The 21,572-nt window shown below is 39.9% G+C and overlaps 1 protein-coding gene across 5 annotated transcripts in view; it reads right to left on the reverse strand.

Moving 5' to 3' along the window:
* The window catches only part of LOC120746202 (collagen alpha-2(V) chain-like), a 36,609-nt gene extending 15,662 nt beyond the window's left edge, over positions 1–20,947 (reverse strand). Inside the window, exons 1-20 of one of the 5 annotated variants that reach the window (XM_040051540.1) lie at positions 14,380–14,671; positions 12,705–12,920; positions 10,114–10,302; positions 9,144–9,362; positions 8,013–8,231; positions 7,806–7,822; positions 7,692–7,724; positions 7,532–7,564; positions 6,383–6,436; positions 2,940–3,032; positions 2,750–2,824; positions 2,615–2,659; positions 2,465–2,518; positions 2,319–2,372; positions 2,186–2,239; positions 1,999–2,052; positions 1,855–1,908; positions 485–529; positions 356–409; positions 208–252 (exon numbers count right to left, since the gene is read on the reverse strand). In XM_040051540.1, coding sequence (XP_039907474.1) covers positions 208–252; positions 356–409; positions 485–529; positions 1,855–1,908; positions 1,999–2,052; positions 2,186–2,239; positions 2,319–2,372; positions 2,465–2,518; positions 2,615–2,659; positions 2,750–2,824; positions 2,940–3,032; positions 6,383–6,436; positions 7,532–7,564; positions 7,692–7,724; positions 7,806–7,822; positions 8,013–8,231; positions 9,144–9,362; positions 10,114–10,302; positions 12,705–12,920; positions 14,380–14,608 — 1,836 coding nt within the window. In that variant the 5' untranslated portion in view covers positions 14,609–14,671. Of the gene's footprint in view, positions 1–207; positions 253–355; positions 410–484; positions 530–1,854; positions 1,909–1,998; positions 2,053–2,185; positions 2,240–2,318; positions 2,373–2,464; positions 2,519–2,614; positions 2,660–2,749; positions 2,825–2,939; positions 3,033–6,382; positions 6,437–7,531; positions 7,565–7,691; positions 7,725–7,805; positions 7,823–8,012; positions 8,238–8,449; positions 8,534–9,143; positions 9,363–10,113; positions 10,303–12,704; positions 12,921–14,379; positions 14,672–20,693 lie in introns of those variants that run through there. The other 4 variants (XM_040051539.1, XM_040051541.1, XM_040051542.1 and 1 more) reach the window with 4 other exon arrangements.
* Between the last annotated feature and the right edge of the window lie 625 nt (positions 20,948–21,572).

A 21,572-nucleotide genomic window follows, 5' to 3' on the forward strand; every position in this document is an offset into this window, starting at 1 on the left:
ACATGCAAATTAAAGATATTAACTTCTGCTTTCAAATCACAAGGGAGATTTTTCTCTATTTTCTGATGTGCTAGACACTAAAACAAGAAGCATGTTAGAGGATTAAAATTATATTTTTATGTTTTGAAATAATCTCAGGGTCTGAAAGGAGGTGTGTCCCTCGGTGTGGTCAGAAGTGTTGGAAAAAGTAGATTTAGTAGATCTTACCAGAGGACCTGGTTTACCAACATGGCCGGGTGTGCCACGTTTACCCTAAGAGAAAAACACAGATTAAGATAAATAACTTAATGTGGAAACATATCTTTGCATTTTTTTTTCCTTTTCTTGTCATGTGGCTCAATTATTTGTCTCATACCACAGAGCCGGTCGTTCCGGCTCGGCCTCTTTCTCCCTGCATCCCAGGTGGTCCCTGAAACCAAAGATGGAGTCAGTATCTCTGCAGCAGACTAATATCCTCTCTTTTTAACTGTGTTTTTTAACTTACCACTGGACCAGGAGCTCCCATTGCACCAGGAGTACCAGAAGCACCCTGCAAATCATAGACACCGAGCAGTTATGCACAGATTGTGCAGCACATGTGACCGAAACAACCTTTCAAACGTGGAAACAAGTGATCAAATTTCTGTTTGGAGTTTGATTTTGGAGTTAATTTAAAAATCCTGTTTCATTCTGAAACTAAAACATGAGATAAATGCAATGAAGTTTTTGTTATGAAAATGTTATGTAAAATAGTGTGTCCAGTTCAGCTGCTTGTAGTAGAGGCAACAACAATTCACACAAATTAAATAGATTAGCGTTCTCCTTATCCATACTGACTGTTTTTTCTCTAGTTTAGCCTTTTTTGTGTGTGTTCTTGACACTGCTGTGTGTACCAGAGACGGGCCGTTACACAAGTGAGGAGAATTTGGTGTAGAAGGACAGAGCATCGAGCAGGAGGAAAGATATCTACTCCCGAGGAACAGGAGGAGCATCACATGTGCCCCACAAAATGACCCACATCGGGCTATTCGTGGATGTTTCTGACAAAATGTGTCAGGAACAGACTTCAAGAGGTTGGCATGAGGTCAAAGAGTCCATTGATGTTACGTAACCCTCATGCCGCATGCTTAGGTCCCACTAAAGGCTGTTGGGACCTGCAATCACAGCCCAACGCTGTGCAGAAACAACAGAACTGGCAGGGCCATCACTGGTGCCCTGTTCTCTTCACTGATATGAGCAGGTGTGTCAGACGTATCAGAATCGTTGGCAAATGTTATACTTCATTTTTAAGTACCACAACCAGCAGCGGGCCTGACAATTCTGCTGTTCTGAGACAAACGTCAATCAGGCTGCACAATGGCTCAGGATGGTTTCTGCTTCCTAACTGGAAAAACTGACTTCCATAAAGTTTAACCTCCCTCACAGAACAGAACATTGGTCATACATGCTCTTTGCTTCAATGGGTCAATGGTAATTTCATCTAAACAGGTCAACATCTTTTTACCACCTTGATAGCACGAAGATGCATACAAGTGTACATCTGGGCATTTAACACTAATCCAGTGCCAAATGAGTGCCGTGTGATTCAGTGAATTTGATATATTTACATACATTAGGGCCAATTTAGCCTCTCTGTTTCATCTCTCAGGTGATTGAGATGTAGCTGTCTAACTAAAAGTGTCTCTGTTTAAAGCTAAAGCACATAGACATTTACAGTCACTGGAATCACCAGCTAACTTCACAAGCTTGTATTTGGACACCGTCGAACCATTAAATAATTTTTTTTAGATACTTTAAAGCAACTGCACTGAATATTGTTCCTTTAAGACTTAAACTATAATTCCAACTATTCTCTCAAAAGTGAGAGTTAGCTACCTTCACTCCAGCTGCTCCAGCCTTGCCTCTTGGTCCAACAAGTCCACTGTGTCCCTGTTGTAGAGGTTTAAATTCACAGACTGGTTAGTTCTTGATATTTCATACATGAAAACTAATGAGTAATAATGAGGAAAAAGGACTTACTTTGTGCCCTCTCAGTCCTGGATTACCTGGAAGTCCTGGGAATCCTCTTGCACCCTGTATTCAAAAGTAATCACATCATTCCTGATCGCGTTTTCGCTCACTGTCTCTCAGATTAGAGTAGGTTATTGTATCACTATTATCATGACAATAGTAGGATTAAATATTTTTTGGCATGACAACTGGTTACCGCTGATCCTGGGTATCCTGGTTCTCCGGTTGCTCCTGCAGGTCCGGGTTGTCCCTGGAAAAGACCATCAGGTGGTTATGGAATAATTACAGATAAAAGAAGAATCCTCACCAGTATCTGTTACATGACTCACATCAAGTCCAGGTTTTCCTGGTGGTCCATCAGGTCCTCGATGACCCGGCTCCCCCTGCAGACACACACGTACAGTCACATTTAAATTTAACTCTTTAACATGTAAAGAAGCATTAGAGTTAATCCAAGATGAAGAAACGACTGTACCATCAGTCCTGGATCTCCAGCTTCTCCAGGAATTCCTTGACCACCAGCAGGACCCTGAGCAGGAAAATTAAAGGTCACATTTTTAGGCACACTTCCTACAAAGTAAAACTAATATTTGGCTCTAAAACTTCATTAGAGATAAAGACTCACTGGTGGTCCAGACGGTCCTGGAAGTCCTCGTGGTCCTGCTTCACCCTGAAATGGCAAACGATTATGCACTGCAGTTTAAACTCTTCAAGCTTCCGGACTTTGCATATGTAAAATATGCAGTTTAAAAGTGCTCACCCTGGATCCTGTTAGCATTGCAGATGGACCCGACTTCTCGCTAAAACCCGAAGCCATCTGTGTCACCAGGTTACCCTACCAGGAAGAGGTTGATCCAAAATTAATCATTCATGGAGAAAATTTGATTTGTTTGGTTTTTTTCTTATGAAATTTGCATTAACTAATTAAAAGAAGTTGGAGAGCAGCTCACCCCAGGGTGCGAGGGATGCCCAGGTGATCCCGGTTCTCCTGGATTTCCTGGTATACCGGGCTCACCATCAAATCCTGGAGGCCCTGGGAAACCCTGCAATTTGCATAGGTTAATGAGTGGCACCCAGAAGGTACTGACTGGTTACATGACCAGAAGCTTAATTCTGACATTTTGTTTGCAGTTTATGATTTTACTACAGTTATCCACATGTGAATAATGTGTAAATGTCAACGAGAGGGTGTGGTATCAGATTCGCTGCATCTACTTAAGGACTTTGAGGGCCTTGAGGTGCTTAATGCACCTTTATACTTGAAAAACTAAGAACCCCCCAGCATTCAGTAGCTGGCAGCTACTGAACACTGTTAGCAGCAACAACTTGACAAAATTATTTCCTGTGGGGCTTTATCAGTCTCTCACACTGTGGTGGAGGAGTATCGGTCCACGCTTGAGATTTTCATTGAGATTTTTGGTTGTTCATTTATGCACAGCTCTCTTAAGGTCCCATCACAGTATTTTAACTGGATTGAGGTCTGGACATGGACTGGACCACTGCAGCACTTTGATTCTTTTCTTTTTCACTCATTCTGTTGTAGATTTGCTGCTGTGCTGTTAAGGTCAAGCTTTATCTGTCTTTTGTAGCTTGCTCAGATGCAGCTTTGCAAACCTTAACTGTGCTGGCATGTTTTTTCTTAGAGAGAAGAGGCGTTTTCCTGGAAACCTCTCCAAACAACCTATAACAGAGGCCTACAGAGTCTGACATGTAGCTCTTGGGTTGTTGCCTCATTTTTGAACCTGCTAAGGATCTGATGACTTTTATTACATCCTGATAAGCAAAACACTACAATCTTTACCATGACTGGCTATTTTATGCTACACTATTGAATGTTCATATTAAATATGGGATAAACTTTAAAACGTGTTTAAAGTAATACATGATTGCCAATGTTGTTTATATCTTTATCAATATCTGGCATCAGCCTGTCATCAACTTATTTGTATGTTAAACTGCTAAAGACTCACTACAGCTCACAAGCACACTGTGCTGCCCCTCTACAGCTGTCCAGAAGTCAGCCAATCAGAAGAAACTGACTAAAAGGAGGTGGACCTAAAGCTGGTCATACACTGTGCAATTTTTTCAGTTGCGTTTCAGCTTCTGCTCAAACTGCACGATTGACTCGCAGGGGTTAGAAGTTCATAGGTCACGATGCAGGGTCTCACACACCGAAGCTCTGATGTGACCTGAGTGCTCACCGTAAAATGAAGGTTATAACAGAAATTCTGTCGCTCACTCTCCCTCTCTGTCTTTCACTCACACAGACACGCACACCACCACCATCAACTTTGCTAAATTGCAAATGAAAAACATTGATCAGGCAGCTGTGATTGAGCAGCAGTGTACATCCAACTATTTTCACGGTTGTTGTGGTCTTGACAATTTTGTGAGGCCACATTGAAAAGGCTCGGATAAGCTTGCCATAGTTCTACAAGTTGTGCCTCCATGGCTTGTGTCCAGATCACACGCTGCACTGCCGTGCTGCGCCGTCTTTTTCGCTGACATTTGTGTTTGCGCGTGCGCAGTGTGAGAAGCTGCGGTGACAGCCTCACGATGGTCACGACCAAGCGATTGATGATCAGGAGCTGGTCGTGAGGTGTAGTGATGGGATTTCCGGCTCTTTTCAGAGAACCGGCTCTTTCGGCTCGGCTCACTAAAAAGATCCGGCTCCTTCGGCTCCAAACCGGCTCTTCAGGTTGTTATGTTGCTTTAATTAATTTATTATTAACAATAATATAAAATTATGCACAAAAGGAATTACTAATGTAAAAAAAAATTGTTTTATTTATATATGTTTATATATAAATATATGCGGTGGCCCCTAGAGACAAAAAACGTACAAACTCCAAAACACATTTCTAGCGTTAACTGAATTTCCAAAACAGAGCTACTAGATCACTTAAATTACACAATTGAAAGCATGTGTGTATTGTTTGTGTATTTATACACAAGCATTCATATATATTCAAATAAAAAAAAAATATGCTCATTTACCTGTTACTACCACACACCAAATCCGGTCGTTGGTACTTGCTGGCTTGTGTAGCCACTAAGTAACAAAAGCTCAACACTGCGCCTAGCATCCTGGAGCACTTCTGTTGTGTTTTGTACGTGTTTTGGAGTTTTTAACGTGCTTCTGAGTTTTTATGTGCTTCTGAGTTTGTACGTGCTTTGTCTGTAGGGGCCACCGTAAATATACTTTTATTTATTCACTCCACATAAAATGTAATAAATAAATCATATAATACAAAAACCAACTATTCACATTTCAACTTTTAACTATTTAAATTTTCAGCTTTTTCCTTTTAAACAAATTTAAAGTGAAACAACACAAAACACTACAAACCACAACACAATTAAATATAAATTATAATATGAAAACAAAAAGAAGATGCATATTCTCTGTCATATGGACCTGCATGAATAAACTTTCTGAATCCTTTATCATCTGCAACTGAAATTAGTTGTGGATGATTACTATACCTTTCTAATGTGACGCTGTTGCCTCTGGCTCTCTTTCTCTCCCTCCCGCTCTGTTCCTGTGCTACTGTGAGTGTAACTACCACCCCTCCCCCTCTTCCCAGCGCAAAAGCACAAGACAAGGCTCGCATGCGGAGTGAAGCGGAAAAAAAGTGCGAGAGAGAGAGGGTGAGAGAAAGAAAAAAAAAAACCCACGGCTTGCGATAAGGTACGGAGCCCCGCAGGGGACATGGGAGAAAAAAAAATTAAGACGGACTTTTGCGAGATCTCGCAAAAGTTTTGCGAGATCTCGCAAAACAAACTCGGGATCTCGCAAAACAAACTCGGGATCTCGCAAAACTTTTGCGAGATCTCGCAAAAGTCCGTCTTAATTTTTTTTTCTCCCATGTCCCCTGCGGGGCTCCGTAATAAGGAGGCGGCTCGCGTCGTTCACGTCAAAGATCCGGGTCTAAGAGCCGTTTAGTTCGCAACCGACAAATGACTAGTGAGGTGTTAATCGCTTCTCGTTACCCCACGTATACTACACGATGCACAAGACACAGACGATGAAGGCCAAAATCAGGCCGATCACCAAAACGGTCGCACGACTCAAAAATCGGCTCAAAATGGGGCAAAAAATCGCACAGTGTAAGCCCAGCATTAAAGAGGCAGCACCTAAAAAACATCTTGTTTAACATGTTGATGAACTGCGGGGCTGCAGTTGAAGTTGCATTGTAGCATTGCTATGTAGCATTCTCACCAAAACAAACAAACAGATTTTTAGTTATGATGTTGTGTTTAAATTAAACTATCCAGCAATTAAACATTAACTGTGGTAGTATAACAGTTGCAGGAGCTATTTTCTTTTATCGTGAACATCACCTATTAACTCATAGGTCCACTAGTTCCCTGTGTATTGGTTTCAACTTACCCGTCTGCCTTTAAAGCCTCTTGGTCCAGGGCTTCCCTGAGCCCCTGGAGGACCCTGAGCAAAGAGAACAAGCCATAAGAGCATTGAAACATTCGTCACTGTCTAATTACTGGAATAATCATGCAGTGAAAATACACTATAAAAAAAATTATAATATAAAAGTATTTTACTGTGTATTTTACAGTTCTGTACTGTTCTTCTAGTCTATTCACATAATAGACTTCAAATGTAAATTAACGTAAAATCACTGTAAGTGTCATAAAACACAATTTTCTTGTTTTTTAAATGTATCTGTCTGTACAGATGCATATTTAGATTGTTAAAATACATTCACAAATGTATCATAATTTCACAAATATTTGTCCGTTATTTGAAAGACTGAACTGTTAAATTCAAATGTAATGCTATGGAAAATATATAAAATGATTCTTATGAACTTTTTTTACATCAAATAATTATTATTATTATTGTTATTTAGGGTGATCGTGGCTCAAGAGTTGGCAGTTCGCCTTATAATCAGAAGGTTGCCGGTTCGAGCCCTGGCTCAGATGCTCTCAGTCGTTTTGTCCTTGGGCAAGACACTTCACCTACCACCTGCTGGTGATGGCCAGAGGGGAATTATGAAGTGGAATTGTAAAGCGCTATTAGGGTCTCAAAAAGCGCTATATGAATGCAATCCATTATTATTTAAACCAACTGTTAACTGTATATTTCTGTACATTGAAGTATTATTATTCGTATTGCCGCATTCATTGACCTTGTTTATAGGTAAGTTCATTGTTTAATCACATTAAAATGTTCCTAATTTAATGTTTAAAAGCACTTGAAAAAGGCAAAATCGCATGTAAAATTAGGGCAACAAACTGTATTGTCATTACTGGAAATAACCGTATTTTCATGAGAAAGTTATTTTCTGGTATTTTCTGGTATTATTTTGGCGCCCCAGCTGCCAGAATATTACTTTTTTTTTAGGATTTTTTTTTTTTACGGTGTACATGAAAGTATTTGTCCTGGTAATTGTAATAACACATGCTAGTATTGCATTTTGCTGCCCTCTACTGTGACTCCAGTTATCATGTGTAATACTGTGACAGCAAACAGAAAGATAACAAGGACAGAGAGGGGGATGAAAGAAAGAAAAAAGCTCACCGAGGGTCCTGAAGGTCCAGGAATCCCCACCACCTTCACAACACAAGAAAAATTAAGTTCATTAAATGAATTATTAAGACTTTTATCTAGTCATAATTAATTAAAAAAGTTAAATTTATATGCAAAGTGCACTAACGCCTAACTTTTTCCTTTTACTTACATATGGGATGTCTCCTGGTTCACCCTTTTGCCCCTAAAAATAAAGCCAAGCAACACTTTTTAGTGACAATGTTCCTAATTTAAGATATTTTTCTTAACTGACTGTATGACTTACCTTGAGGCCCATAATTTCTTGCGGAAAAAAAGAGAAAAAAATATTTTTATTTATTTTATTTTTCACAATTTATGTAGTAAATCTTACCCTTTAAAGAACCCTTTAAATAAAGATAAGACATAAAATAAAGTATCTAAGTTTTATAAGGGGTGTAAATCTAACACAAAGTGAGCATCTCTCTTCTGGATGCAGGTAAATCTGTCTCACCTATCATCCTGCTGGCACTTGCGAAGTTGTCGCACACAGGGCAGCACTCTCCCGCGGGCGTGACAGCCTTCTCACAGTTTGACAGGACCTCGCACTGTATCTCATCACAGACAGTGACGCCGTTGTCACAGACGCACACGCGACAAGGTTCGGGTTTCCAGATGTCATTGTGATGGTAGACCTCCCCATTGACTTTGCAGTTTTCCTCCTTCTTCTCATCTGCAGCTGCAAGAAAAAACCCCCAAAATGGCTCAAACAGATGGACAGACAACCAGGAAATTCATTTACACATTCTTGGGAGCAACAAATAACCGTGATCTCCTTTCCTTCCCCTGTACACATAAACTCATAAACAATACATCATCATAACAGCATTTCCTTTTTTACATTATGAATTAGAAAATTTTAAAAATTCGATTTTTCATTTTATAACATACTCATTGTTGTGGTATGGACTGAAGTTCCATTTACAGACAGGGGCGTCACCAAGGGGGGGTCTGGGGGGGCACTGGCCACCCCCGGCAAGACTGCGAAATATTGGTAATAATTTCAATAAATGTGAACACAATAGAGAGGAAGAATCATTAAAGTGCTGGTTGGGACTGCCAATCAATCAGTCAGTCAATAAATTAAAACAGATAATTATGGATTTAAAAATGTTATTTGGTTTTCATATGTACCTATTTTTCAGTGATGTCAACTTTAATATCAGGAAATTAACTAGACATATAATTATTTTCTGTCTCTCTGTTCTATAGGTTACTTATTTTATTTATAGGTTAGGTTACTTTTTTTTCAAGTAACCTATATTTGACAACAGATGTGCCAACCCAATATTTTTTACTGGCCCTCATATGGCCGCCGCTATGTACAAATTCTGGAGGCACCTCTGTTCACAGAGCACCCTTGTAGTTTCACTCATCACATTTTAAAAAGTTTTTTAACGAGTTTTTGTTGTTTTGTTTTGTTTTTTCAGGCTAATTTCAGCTAATCAACACATATTTGATCAAAAACTTGTTGCGGGGGGACCAGCAAAAAATTTCTGCCCTGGGGCCTCATTAAAGGCTCGTCCAGCCCTGGATCAACCATATAGTAAATTATATTTTCAATCACATAAAATGGACTTTTTACCTGTTGCAGGGTCTGTACTGGGAATCAATGTTGAAGCTGCAGTCAAGCACACAGGGCAACACTCGCCCTCTGGGGTCACCGTTTTTTGGCAGTCACCGAGGTCCTCGCAAACCACGTCCTCACACATGGCGGTCCCCTTATTGCACACACACACCCGACACGGCTCCGGGCTCCACATGTCATTGTCAGCATAGACTTTTCCATTTTCTGTGCAGGTGTCTTCATGAAAGAGAAACTCAGTTAGTATGTGCTGCAACGGGCTGTCACTGGATTTTAAAAAAAGGATCTACATTTTAATGGAAATTCCCACAACTTTGCAAATTTACTGGAAAACACACATTTTAAAAATAAAACATACTCATTTATGAATCCATACTGTTGGGTTCCTTCAAAAATACAGTCAAAAAATGTAAAGTATGTGTGTTTTCTAGTCCTTAAAATACCAGCATCTTACTCTAACATGCATGAATCTCACGACCATGCCCACAATCATCCTTCTGGTGCATCATTAAGCTGAACTTTGTGCTTAGAGCAGCAGAAATACATCATCACAGGTGCATGTAAAGAAATTACAAAAAAGCATTAAACATGACAAAGAAGATGTTGATTTCCCAGAGGAATACACCTTATTTGTTGAATAAGTTACTTTCTCAGCTTGTTTTTTTTTTTTTTTTGGGTGTGTGGCAGTAAAACTGGTCGCAGCTCCATTATTTCTTCTAAGAAACACAAAAGAATGAAGCTACCTCCAAAGTTTTTATTGCACACATTTAGTTGAGAGAAGTGAACTTATCTGGCAAAAACTTCATGTATTCCTTTTGCAAACTGAAAGGGAAACTCGGTACAGGTTCAAGAACAACATTTCACAGTGGTGTGCAGAGGACGGAGCTTGAAAAGGAGGGCATCGGGCTGTAAGAGAGAGCAGAGTACCACTGACGCCGGGACAAATGTGCAGGTTTCATTCCAGTTTTACCAGTTTGAGTGACTGAGCACACAGGACAGCACTCGCCCTCTGGGATCTCTGCGGTCTGGCAGTCACCTATATCCTCACACACCATGTCCTCACAAACCACCGTCCCCATTTCACACAAACAGACTCGACACGGCTCTGGGCTCCATATCTGATTGTTGGAGTAGAGTTTGCCATCCGCTGTACAGGAATCTTTATGACAAAGAACAGCAGCTGACTTCAGTATCATTTTCTGTGTCAGCTGTATATAATATAGTAGCTAAAAGATCATTAAAGCATCATTGTGGATTAGTAGTTTATGGGTTTGCACTTTTGCTCTGCCAGTTTTACTGAAGAAAGCAATATGATCTCCCCCTGCTGGTAAAGCAACTTCTGCCTGTGTGTCCATTTCAGTTTTTGGAGAGGCAAAGCATGAAATGTACACAGTGGACTGGTGTGTCTATTTTGCCCTGTTACTGGGTTGCAACACAGATGGAGCCATGAGGCAACTTAAAATGCCATTACAGAGGACCAGTTAAACTCATTCCCAGCTTTCTACTTTCACTCTGTGACACCATCAGACTAACTTTCTGTGTCACAGTTCATAAAGAGTTTTATTTATCTCATACTGGCCCGTTATGTAGCCCCTCATTTCATTTTACTGCCTTTTACTGATCCCACCTTAAATGGCCACTTTCTTCTGATTGGACAACTTCTGGGAAAACAGCCAAGGGGCAGCACCCAATGATTATGAGCAACTTCCTACTACTTCCTGTACTTTGTCAAGACAAGTCTGCTCATTGGTAAAGTAGAATACTTTTGGGAACTAACTAGTCAGAGCAAGAAAACTGAGTGATTACTCTAACAAAGTAATCACATATTATTTGAAGTCTTGATAATTTTTAATATGAATATATGCCGCAGTATTTTGAGAAAAAGCACAAAAAATTCTCCTTAAGTGTATGGAATAATTATGCTTAATTCAAACAGTTTGAAATGGGAACTTAACTGTGTTTTACTGACCCTCCATCGACCCCAACCACCTCCTTCTATGTGCATAGTCACTGTAACTTTGTTAACTCAGTTCCACCTTTGCCCCCATCATAATTACTTGATTCACAGTCTCTGTCTTCCACTCAATATCACTGCATTCCCATAAGCACTATCTCTGCTCTGTGTTTGGGGCTAATTCTCACAGGTCAGCATGCTAACACTCGTTACACTTACTGAAAGTTAGCAAACAGACATTTTTTTTTAAATAAAATCCCTTTTAAAACGTTCTTTGTTTTAATCTCATTTAGCCCAGACTTTATCTCACTACTGATGAACTCTCCTTCTAGAAAAACCTCAAGCTACCTGTTAGCAATAAAACAATTTTTACAAAATTACTTAATAAATTGATGAAGCACTTCTGGACTTCCTTTGACTTCTTGATACGCATTTATGCAGTTCAGGTGAGGTGATGTCTTAAGACGTTTTACATGTATTTCTTTGTTCTTTTTCAGTTATTAAGTTCTTTCAATCATATGACCTCTATCTTCTTTCGGGCATGTGACCCTGTAGCATTAAGTGAATAAGGTCCCAGTCACACAGCCCTACAGACTGGTCAATGACCATTGGTCATCTACTGGTTATGATGGGGAAGAATGTATTCCCCGACTGGCTGATGAAAAACTCATTGTGACCAGTTTGGTTGTTGGCAGTTTGGGATTTGTCTCCAGAGACTAGCTAATCCTGGAGTAGATGTAAAATTGTGAAAAGTTGCACACAAATGGAGACAATTCACCATCAAAGTAAAAGTTGTGCCTTTTTTTAGTTTCTCTGCTTTTCAGCAAGTAGTCAACAATTGGTTGTAGTCAACTTTGGATCTTCCATGCAAACTTGAGGCTGATAACATCAAATGCAATTGTAACTAGGTTTTTGGTGTTGCTGATTTCAATTAATGACTGCCATCCAGCAACCAGCCGCCAGCAGGTGAGGAAATACACATTTTTCTAGTGGCAGTACCCTGTCCATCAATAGTAAAATAAGTTAAGTGTAGTTAAAAAAACAAAACAACAGAAGCAAATGTGGGTGCCTTATTCTTGCATTCTACCTGAAGGCCACAAGATGGCGATAACTCTGATTGGGGGAAAAAATAGATTGACTGCAGTGCTTTACTGCTCACTCATTGGTTAACAACTTGCTAATGACAAGTTTTGACACATTTGGTTATTCGCAACCAAGATAGCAATGGTGGAAACAGGACGTCAACAACCAGCGAGTGACGTCACAGAGGCAACGTCCATCTTTTATACTGGTTTTGATCATAACCAATACAGAGGAAAACTCAAGCAATACTTAGAGGACCTCTATGACTTGAGAATTTGTGTCTTTCCTTTGGTTTTTTTGATTTCCACTGACAAAATGTTCAATTATTGTCTCTGTAGTGCTGTGAAGATGTGCTGTAGTAAATAAAAAGGGCCATAAGGTCGTGATTCGCAGCACACAGGACAAATCACACTTGTTATAAGAATACCACAGGTAGTAAAAAGTGGGAAAGCAGTGTGGATATTTATGGAACAGACATCCCAGTGTTTGAATCTGTCCAACATGAAGCTCAAAATATTTATTACCAGTTTTATTGTCCGTGTTCGGAGGCTGTTGCGTGGCTGCTGAGCACACAGGGCAGCACTCGCCCTGAGGCGCCACAGTGGTCTCACAGTCGCCTAGCTCTTCACACACCACCTCCTCACACACCACAGTCCCTGTGTCACACACACAGACTCGACACGGCTCTGGGCTCCATATCTGATTGTTGGAGTAGGTCGTGCCATTTTCTGTGCAGGTATCTTCATGAGACAGAACAGCAGCCGCATGAGTATCGTGGGTGAGTCCCTTACAGCCCGTACGTCATTGTGAGGGTTTCATCAATGAGACACAGTTTTTGCCCTCTCTAGTAAGTTAGGAATCCAATGTAATGGTTGCTAGCAGATTTCCGCAGTTTCCCGTAGTTTGCAAGCAAGACAATGACTTGTCTGCACTTGCTAACTACTGGCTAAATTACAGTTACATTTTAAAAGTGTAAATGGTGAACAATCACCTTCAAAGTAAAGGTTGTTTCAAAAGGTCAACTTTTACTTTGAAGGTGAATGCTCTTCAGTTTTATTGCCACTCATTCCCAAGTTGGCCAGTGATTTCAGATGAGTTGCTGCTTCCCATGAAAACTGCTACCAACCAAGGCAATCATAAGGAGTTTTCTGGTGCAGCAGCCTCTTTGTGACCGATTTCATGGCAATTGCCAGCAGCCTTCACCATCCACTCGACAACTACAGCCATTCATCCATTCATCTATTAAATATCGCTTATCCAGTTAACTCATCTGAAGGGAAAGACAGAATAGATCCCAGCCCAATCAAGTGATATAATCTCTCCAGCATGTCCTAGGTCTGCCTCTGGGCCTCCTCCTGGTAGGATATACCTGGAATATGTCAACTAGGAGACGACGCAGGATGTTGGAGGCATCCTGGTTCCTGCCCGAACCACCTCAACTGGATCCCATCAATGTAGAGAAGCAGTGCTTCTACTCCGAGCCCCTCCCAAATGATGGAGCTCCTAAACCTATCTCTAAGGGAGAGGCCAGCCACTTGTATCCCTGACCTCATTCTTTCATTCACTACCCAGAGGTCATGACTACTGCTGAGGGTAAAGACTTAGATTGATGGTAAATCAAAAGCTTTGCTTTTATGCTCGGCTCTCTTCTCCACAACAGATGCTTACTTACTTGAGTACTTGGGGTGGTGGTAACTCATCCCAATCCTGGTGTGGAGACTGACTGACTGACTGACATGGGAATATAAATTTTTAGGGGTCACAACTGGAGTCATTCTGTGGCCTGGGCCTAACATAGCTTGCATGTTTTTAGGCTGTGGGATGAACTGGAGGTACTGGAGAGAACCACACAGACAACTCAACTCAGGAAGTCCTCAGCTGGCTAACAGAGGCCTTCTTGGGTGCTAAGCACTGTAACAGTACATCACTACAAAATGCAAGTAGATGTTTCCACAATTTAGATTTGAAAGTTTTTTCCAGATGTGAGCAGCATAGCAGCTAAAAGCAGCTTCAGCAGATTTGGCTCAAACCACAAATTGACCAGAAACAACTGAATCTGTTTTCCTGCCAGCAGCTTTGTTATCATATCACCAGCTGTATACAAAAACACATTGTACTGAAAACCTCACAATGACCAGCTGAAAGGGAGCTGCAGGTGGATTATATCCCCATACTGAAGGTAGAGCTGCAGTGGTTTACCTGCTTTAGGTTCTGTCGTGTGAGTTGAGCACACGGGGCAACACTCGCCCTTTGGAGTCACCGCCATCTGGCAGCCACTCAGCTCCTCACACACCTCGTCCTCACACACTACAGCCCCCGAGTCGCACACACAGACCCGACACAGCTCTGGGCTCCATGTCTCATAGTTGCGGTAGACTTTTCCATTTTCTGTACAGCTGTCTGAGTCAAGCAGAGCAGCAATCAACATCTGGAGAGGTATGTGTGTATTAATATTCTTTAAATCAACCACAGAGAGAGGGTATTTCTTCTGGAGCAGTAGATCTACAGCAACACAAACCCCGTCTTTAATGTGATGTATATTAATCCATCAGGATGCACCAGCTGCCCTTTAAGTAAGAGTTAATTTATTCAATAGATATGTAAAATGGAAGCAGTGCTGTTTGGGATATAGAATAAGTGCACTCTGCACCACTTTCTCTAAACTGCTGTGTGAAGGTTAATTAAAAATCACCGTACATGGGACTCAGTCCCATGTAGGGTTGTGGAGAACAGCACCTTATCTACAAGGAGAGGTACTACTGTACTGCAGTGTCTTTACTTTTTTTTTTTTTTCCAATTTAAGGCAGTATAATATCTAAAATAATCAAATTGACATGAGTTCAGTGACCCTACCATGTACTGTAAAACCTCACAGCCTGAACAAGAAATGTTCAGTGTTTTTGCTATGAGGTTACAGGAAGAGTCTCTCCTCACTGGTGTGGGAAATACAGTAGGAAGACCACACCAACAGGACGAATGATTCACTCACATTTCTTACTAAAAATATATGGATTTTAAAACTTCTTTAGGAGCATGTGGCGCCCAGCAGACTCCAATTTTCTCAACAAAAAGCAGCAGTGAACCTAGCGCACCGTGACTCGCACAGAGCAAAATGCTTGTTACCGTAATCATGATTAAATCCTGTCAAAGCTGTTTAAGTCCTTTATCAAAGCAGCTTTTCAGCAAGTTTCATCCTGAGCAACAGTGATCTTTGAAAGTGCACCCACCCAACGTCAGTTAGTACCGGCCACTTTATTAGGTACACATTACTAATTACATGGTTGGAGCGCCTTTTTCCTTCAGAGCGGCCTTAATTCCTTGTGCCATAAAAACATTCTTCAGAGATTTTGGTCCACGCTGGTATGACCATATCACGCAGTTGCCGCACATCCATGATGCGATGCCCTCCAAAGGAAATAACTTGCATTGGAATAAAAACTATGTAATGAAATATCACAAACCTCAAATCATCTCAAACTGGTTTCTGAACTGTAATGGCCTCTACAGTCACCAGATCTCAAACCAGTAGAGCCCCACTGGGGTGTGATGGAACAGGAGATCTCTCAAATCTCTGAAAAATATTTCCAGCACTTTGTTGACTCTGTGCCATGAAAAAGCAGTTCTGAAGGCAAAAGAGGTCTCAACTGGGCACTATCAAGGTGTACCTAATAAAGTGGCTTATCAGAGGATATAAAAACTACCCATCAGTATATATGTTTTTTTTCCCCTCAGGTTAGTAAAAGTAGATCGTTTGGCAATAAAACTCTGTGAAGGAAAAATCGATTTAAATGTTGTGCATATTTTAAAACAGCCTACAGGGGGCGACTGTGGTTGTATAGAAGTCTCAGCTTCCTTAGTAAACTGTTTCCTGATGAGTTTCGGGGCTCAGGTATTCAGCTACTCAGGTCAAACCGAATAAAGCATGAAACTCATTATGGTCTTTAATTGAGTCCGAAAGAGGACAAGCCAGTATATGCTCATTGGCTAACAGAACTTTAACCACACCTCAGTAGCCAATGAGCCAGTGACTATTAATTTTGTGGTTAGAGCCTGTTTGTTGTGACCGGTTTCAAATGCTCAGCTTGAGGTTTTATGTGATGTCATGGTGCCTTCATCCATCTTTTACATACAGTCTATGGACAGTGCAAACTACAAAGATGTCTTTTACCTTTAAAGTCAGCTAAACATAAACGGAAAAAAAATTGATTTCAAACTGAGACACTTGATCTTATTACTAAGAATCTCCACGAACATCCTTCTCCCTCATGACAGACACTTTCAGGTAAATTGCTTCTGAGCAGTCAGTGACTAGACTGTGGTTGAATTTGACAGCTCCTGGCTGCGAATGCGACGATAAAAGTGTCTGTATGCAAGTATGCAATCATCTCTGCAACAGCGACGTCTCTTGTCACTCAATTATATACATAAAGCAAAGCCAGACGTGTAGTTTTCATGTCAAAAATCTATCAGCATGTCAGTTAATCAGGGGCTAAAATATAAGGTGAAAGGAGCCTGTTTAAATATTGTAATTTAGAAAAATGACAGAAAACAGAGCTGCCTCGTTCAGCAGCAGGGTCCTGGGGGTAAAATAAACAAAAATGCACTTATTTTCAGAACCCTCTTATTTAAGTTTTTTATACCTACATTCAGTTTTCAATGACCCAAATAAAATTTTCTTGAATTAAATGTACATGCCAGCACGTATTAACATATTTATGCAGTGTAAGAGGGCAGATTTAGGCACTTTCATCCTGCTGGCCTTGGATGAAGCTGTGTCCCTGCCATGAAATCATCCCAAAACCATCAAGAAACAGTAAAAACATAAAAAATAAAAAAAAAAGCGGGGGGCGGTACAAATGGCCACCTGCTGCAGGCTTTCTGAGTGCATTTTAATCCTGGCAGTTTAGTGACGTCCCTAAGCACTAATTATGTGGTAGAGCCGCTCCCCACCAGAGAGGCTGCTTCTTAAATGCAGCAGTTATTTCAGTGGAAACCACAGCAGCTGTATTATTATACGTTGGGCTCAGAGGCTGTGGTTTCACTTTATTTGGGAGGTGCCACACCCGGAGAAACCTCCTGCCATGAAACCTGCTTCACCCTGTAGCTGCAGCGTCTTTACCAAGCAGAGCTCTTAATACTAGTAATTAACGCTGGTATTTAATCTGCAAAAGCTCATTTTTCTTCATCACTTCTGCAGATAAAATGTAGTTTTTTTCACTTAAACTTTATATTGCAGACTTTATACTCTTGGGCAGTGCCTCAGCTATTTTTATGTGATTATAGCTTATATATACAGTACAGCATGAGGTCAATTATCATGACTAGCTGTGGTTTTCTTTTCAGCTTTCCACCCATGCTTTCTGACTACAGGCTTAGTTTTTAAACCATATTCAGTTTGCAAAAACAGGACTTCAGACTAGAGATTCACAAAGTGAAGGATGAGTCATGTTAAGATTATTTATGATATGAAAAAGGAACTGTAATATTGTTATTTACCATTTATTAAAACTTATTTCAATAAATAGGATGGGAAGGTGATATAAAATCAGTCTGTGCTAATTTCTCATACTTATTTTACACCAACAGTCAATATTTTGATGACTTTTTATTTTACTTTTTTCATCTGAATACTTTCTCTTTTAAAGGTTCAAAAACAATGAAAATGATTGAAATGGAGAAATCCAACATTACAAACTTGGTTTCAAGAGTAACCAGGAACAGTCCTGAAGGCTATACCTTAGATTTAAAGGGTCACAATAAAGAATCCCAATCCACACACTGCTTAAAAAAATCTATAAGAACCAGTGAAAAGCAGACATGTGCAGAAACTTGCACACATAAGTAAACTAGGACTTGTTGATATTGATAGTATGGAAGTTTGTTTCTGCCACTAGAAAAAAAAAGTCAGATCAATTTACTTATGAGTAAGTTTCCTGAAAGTTTCCAGAATCTAACCCAAAATTTGACCTAGAGATCTCACATAGGATACCAACAAAATATAATTTCATTTGGGATAGCAGTAAAGAATTCTGATTCTGATTCTAATTCTGAACAAGCGTGTGGCCAGCATCATAAATCACACAGTTCATTCATAACAACTCATATACTGTCACATATGTATTGTGACAGTAAATGTATATGCATTTCAGCTAGAAATGACTTGAAATGACTTGTGAACTTCTCTGCTGTAAGGAAACAACAGAAATTTCAGTTAAAAATGGAGGATAAACCCACAACAAATTTACAGTTTGTAGCTGCACAAAATTAAACTTATTCACAGATTTACTTTAATCTTTACTTTTTGTCAGATATTTATGCATAACACCTACCTCGTTTCAAGGTCATATGCACCGAGAGCTTCCAAATAACTCGTGAACCTCTTTAAAAGTTAGAATAGCTCTCATGCTAAATAAGCTAATGACACCAAATAGCTTAGCTTTACATATACTTTACATATACTCTGGAAACGGTAGGACTGTAACATAAGCAGTCCACCAATAAAGATTAGACAAAGTTACATTCACTTGTTATAGATTTATTTTTTTATATATTTTGTTGAATCTGAAATGAAAAATGTTAATTACACTTTTTAATTTGTATGCTACACTTGACGCTGGGGTCAGCCATGTTTAAGCAGCAATTCGACAGTCTGGAAACTAACAATAACCTACTCAGTGCAAAGTAAGCAGGAAACCAGAGAATACACTGCAATGCTACACCAACTTTTTAAATATGTTGCTGAGATTAAGGAGAAATCTTATTGTCTGTATGTTAAACTGAACATATAGACTTAGTTTAGCTTAGCACACAGACTGGAAAAAGTGAAATGTGATAAAAGCCTAATTTTGGTCTAAGCTAGCAACTAGAGGACATGTAAGGTACGCTTAGATGTTAGATGTCTCGTTAAGAATGAACTGTTTACTACTGATGATGCTACAGCTAGCTGTTCATTAGCAAGATAGTGTTTAAAGTTAGTAAAATATAAGTATTAGCCCCTCTGAGGCTAATTAATGTTTTATATTAAAATAAAATTAGTTTAATTAGCACAAAAGTCAAGAAACTGCAAAAAAAAAGTTTTGCAGAGATTTAAAAAAAAAATTAGATGAAACTTGTAAGTTAGTAAGTCATCTAGCCTGTTTGTTGACTGAAAACAAAGCTAAGCAGCTGCCAGAATTAGCTTCATATTTTGGTATTTGTTATAAATTATGTTGTCTCAAGCAAAAAAATTGACATGCGAAAATTGTCAAAACTATTCAATTTTACAATTAACATTTGAATGCCCCTGTCTTTATAGTTTAATAATTAGCAGTCTTCAAAGAATTTCAGGTTACATATCCATGTAAACCTTTGCCTCTTGGCTCTAAACACGGTTATGACTTATTCACTTTTTAATTATTCAAAAATTACCCTAAATATAATTTCTGGTCTGAAGTGATACGTATCAGGCCATAGCTGGAGAAAATGTCATACATAAACATTACTGTTTAAAAAAAAAAAAAAGGCAGATTCAGACCGAAAAACAGCTGGTGCAGATATTTTGAGGTTGTTGTTTATCCCTTTGCAGCATGAATGCTTCAGTGGAGGTATAGTTGGATGAAAGTAAGAGATGCATATTTCATATTCAGCATAGTCTTAGTCTGGGTGTGTCTTGTCTGCAACTGGCCTGAAGTCTGACCAAAATTAGTGGCCTTCTTTTGTCCATTCCATCCACAAGGCCACATCATTATAGCCGTGGCACTCCGAACCCCTTCATTCAGCCTCGACCTCGCACTGAAATAGCCCTGTGTGCTCTTTAAGTGTGCACTGCAGCCTGTTGGGGGGAAGTATTTTTGACCCAGGATCACATTTACTCAGACATTTAATTTTAGAAATGAGCCACATCTCCATCTTTGAGAAATCCTCACAAATTTTGTCATTTCACTGTCAAAGCTTTTTATCAACTTCAAGACTTTCAAACAGTTTCAGTTTAGCTTCTTTACTAATCGTCACCTGGTCAGTGGCTTGTAGCAGCTTTCCCTGAATGGTGTCTCATTAAGGCAAGATAAGCCTTTCTGGTGTTGGTTGTGGGTGTGAATTTAACCTTTCATCCCTAAACCACAAGGCCAGTGCGGTCTGAGCTTTAGGAGGCAGAACATCCCAGTTTAACTTTACAGGACAACCACATTCTGAAATTCTGGAAATAAATAAATAAATAAAACGTGGATATAATGGGGGGGGGGGGGGATAACACAGAATATGAACATATAAGTTTTATAAAAATACGGATTAAAGTGTTTTCAGAAGCCTTGTTGAATCATGAAAAATCAGAAGGCAACAAATCAAAGGAAAACATTGTTATTATATAAGAAAAACATGAAAACCTTGATCAATTAAGCACATGAACTGGTGATTTTATAAACCTGTTATCAGAACAAAAGCCCACAGAAGAACAGGAAGGATTCCTATCAGGTATCAACACGGAAAGCCAATCAGAGAACAGCAAAAGAAGTCATAACTTGGTGGATATCGCTCACCATTCTTAGTATCTTCTTGGCAGGTCACGGCGATCACCTGAGCCAAGGTGAGGGCCAGGCAGACGATAATCCTAGAGTGCAACGAGGGGCCCATGTCTGCATGCCAGACATGCAGCGTCCTCACACACAAATCGCTGTGCAAGAGAGGAAGTCAGCGAGAGCACGACCCCGAACTACAGAATCCAGACTGAAAAATCCCAAATATCCCTGAGTGCAACACGGCTCCTGGATGAGCGATTACTGCAAACTGAAAGGAGCTCCCTCTTCAACCCCCCCCCAACACCTCCTTCTTTTACTCTCTCTCTCTCAAACTCCCTCCCTCTCTTTAGTCTCCTCTATCATCATCATTTCTTTTTGCTCTATTTCAGGGCCACCCTCCTCCTCCTACTGCATTTGCCTTGAAAGATGGCATAATTAAAGGCTGCATGAAATTAGTCCATTTGAAAGGCTGATGAAAGAAGATGGGTTGGACGGTGAATCTGAAGAAATTTCTTTTGAAAGCTACAGTTGAGCGCTGCGCATAATTTGCAGTTTGTTGCATGAACATTTTCCTTGAATAATCTGAGGCTTAAGAACAAGATCTGCAGGAGAGTTCGCTCTTTTTGTTCCCTCGCTCGCTCTGCGGTAGAGTATCACTTCCTGTTCCTGCTCAAACACAGTGGTGTTTCTGAGTAGCTTATCTGCTTAGCAATTTAATTAACAACTTTAAAATACATTATTTTCTCATAGTATAATCTTCACGTGCTTCATCCGAAGCACACTTTCTGTGTACTCACTACCTAATTTATAGCCAAAGTATTCACTCACTGTGTCTGTGCTGTTTCGTTAGCTTAGCTTGTAGCCGACTCCCTAGCACTATGGCTACTTCACCTGTCCCTC

Source organism: Simochromis diagramma, unplaced genomic scaffold, assembly GCF_900408965.1.
Source record: "Simochromis diagramma unplaced genomic scaffold, fSimDia1.1 OVJJ01000107.1, whole genome shotgun sequence".
NCBI classification, from domain to species: Eukaryota; Metazoa; Chordata; class Actinopteri; order Cichliformes; family Cichlidae; genus Simochromis; species Simochromis diagramma.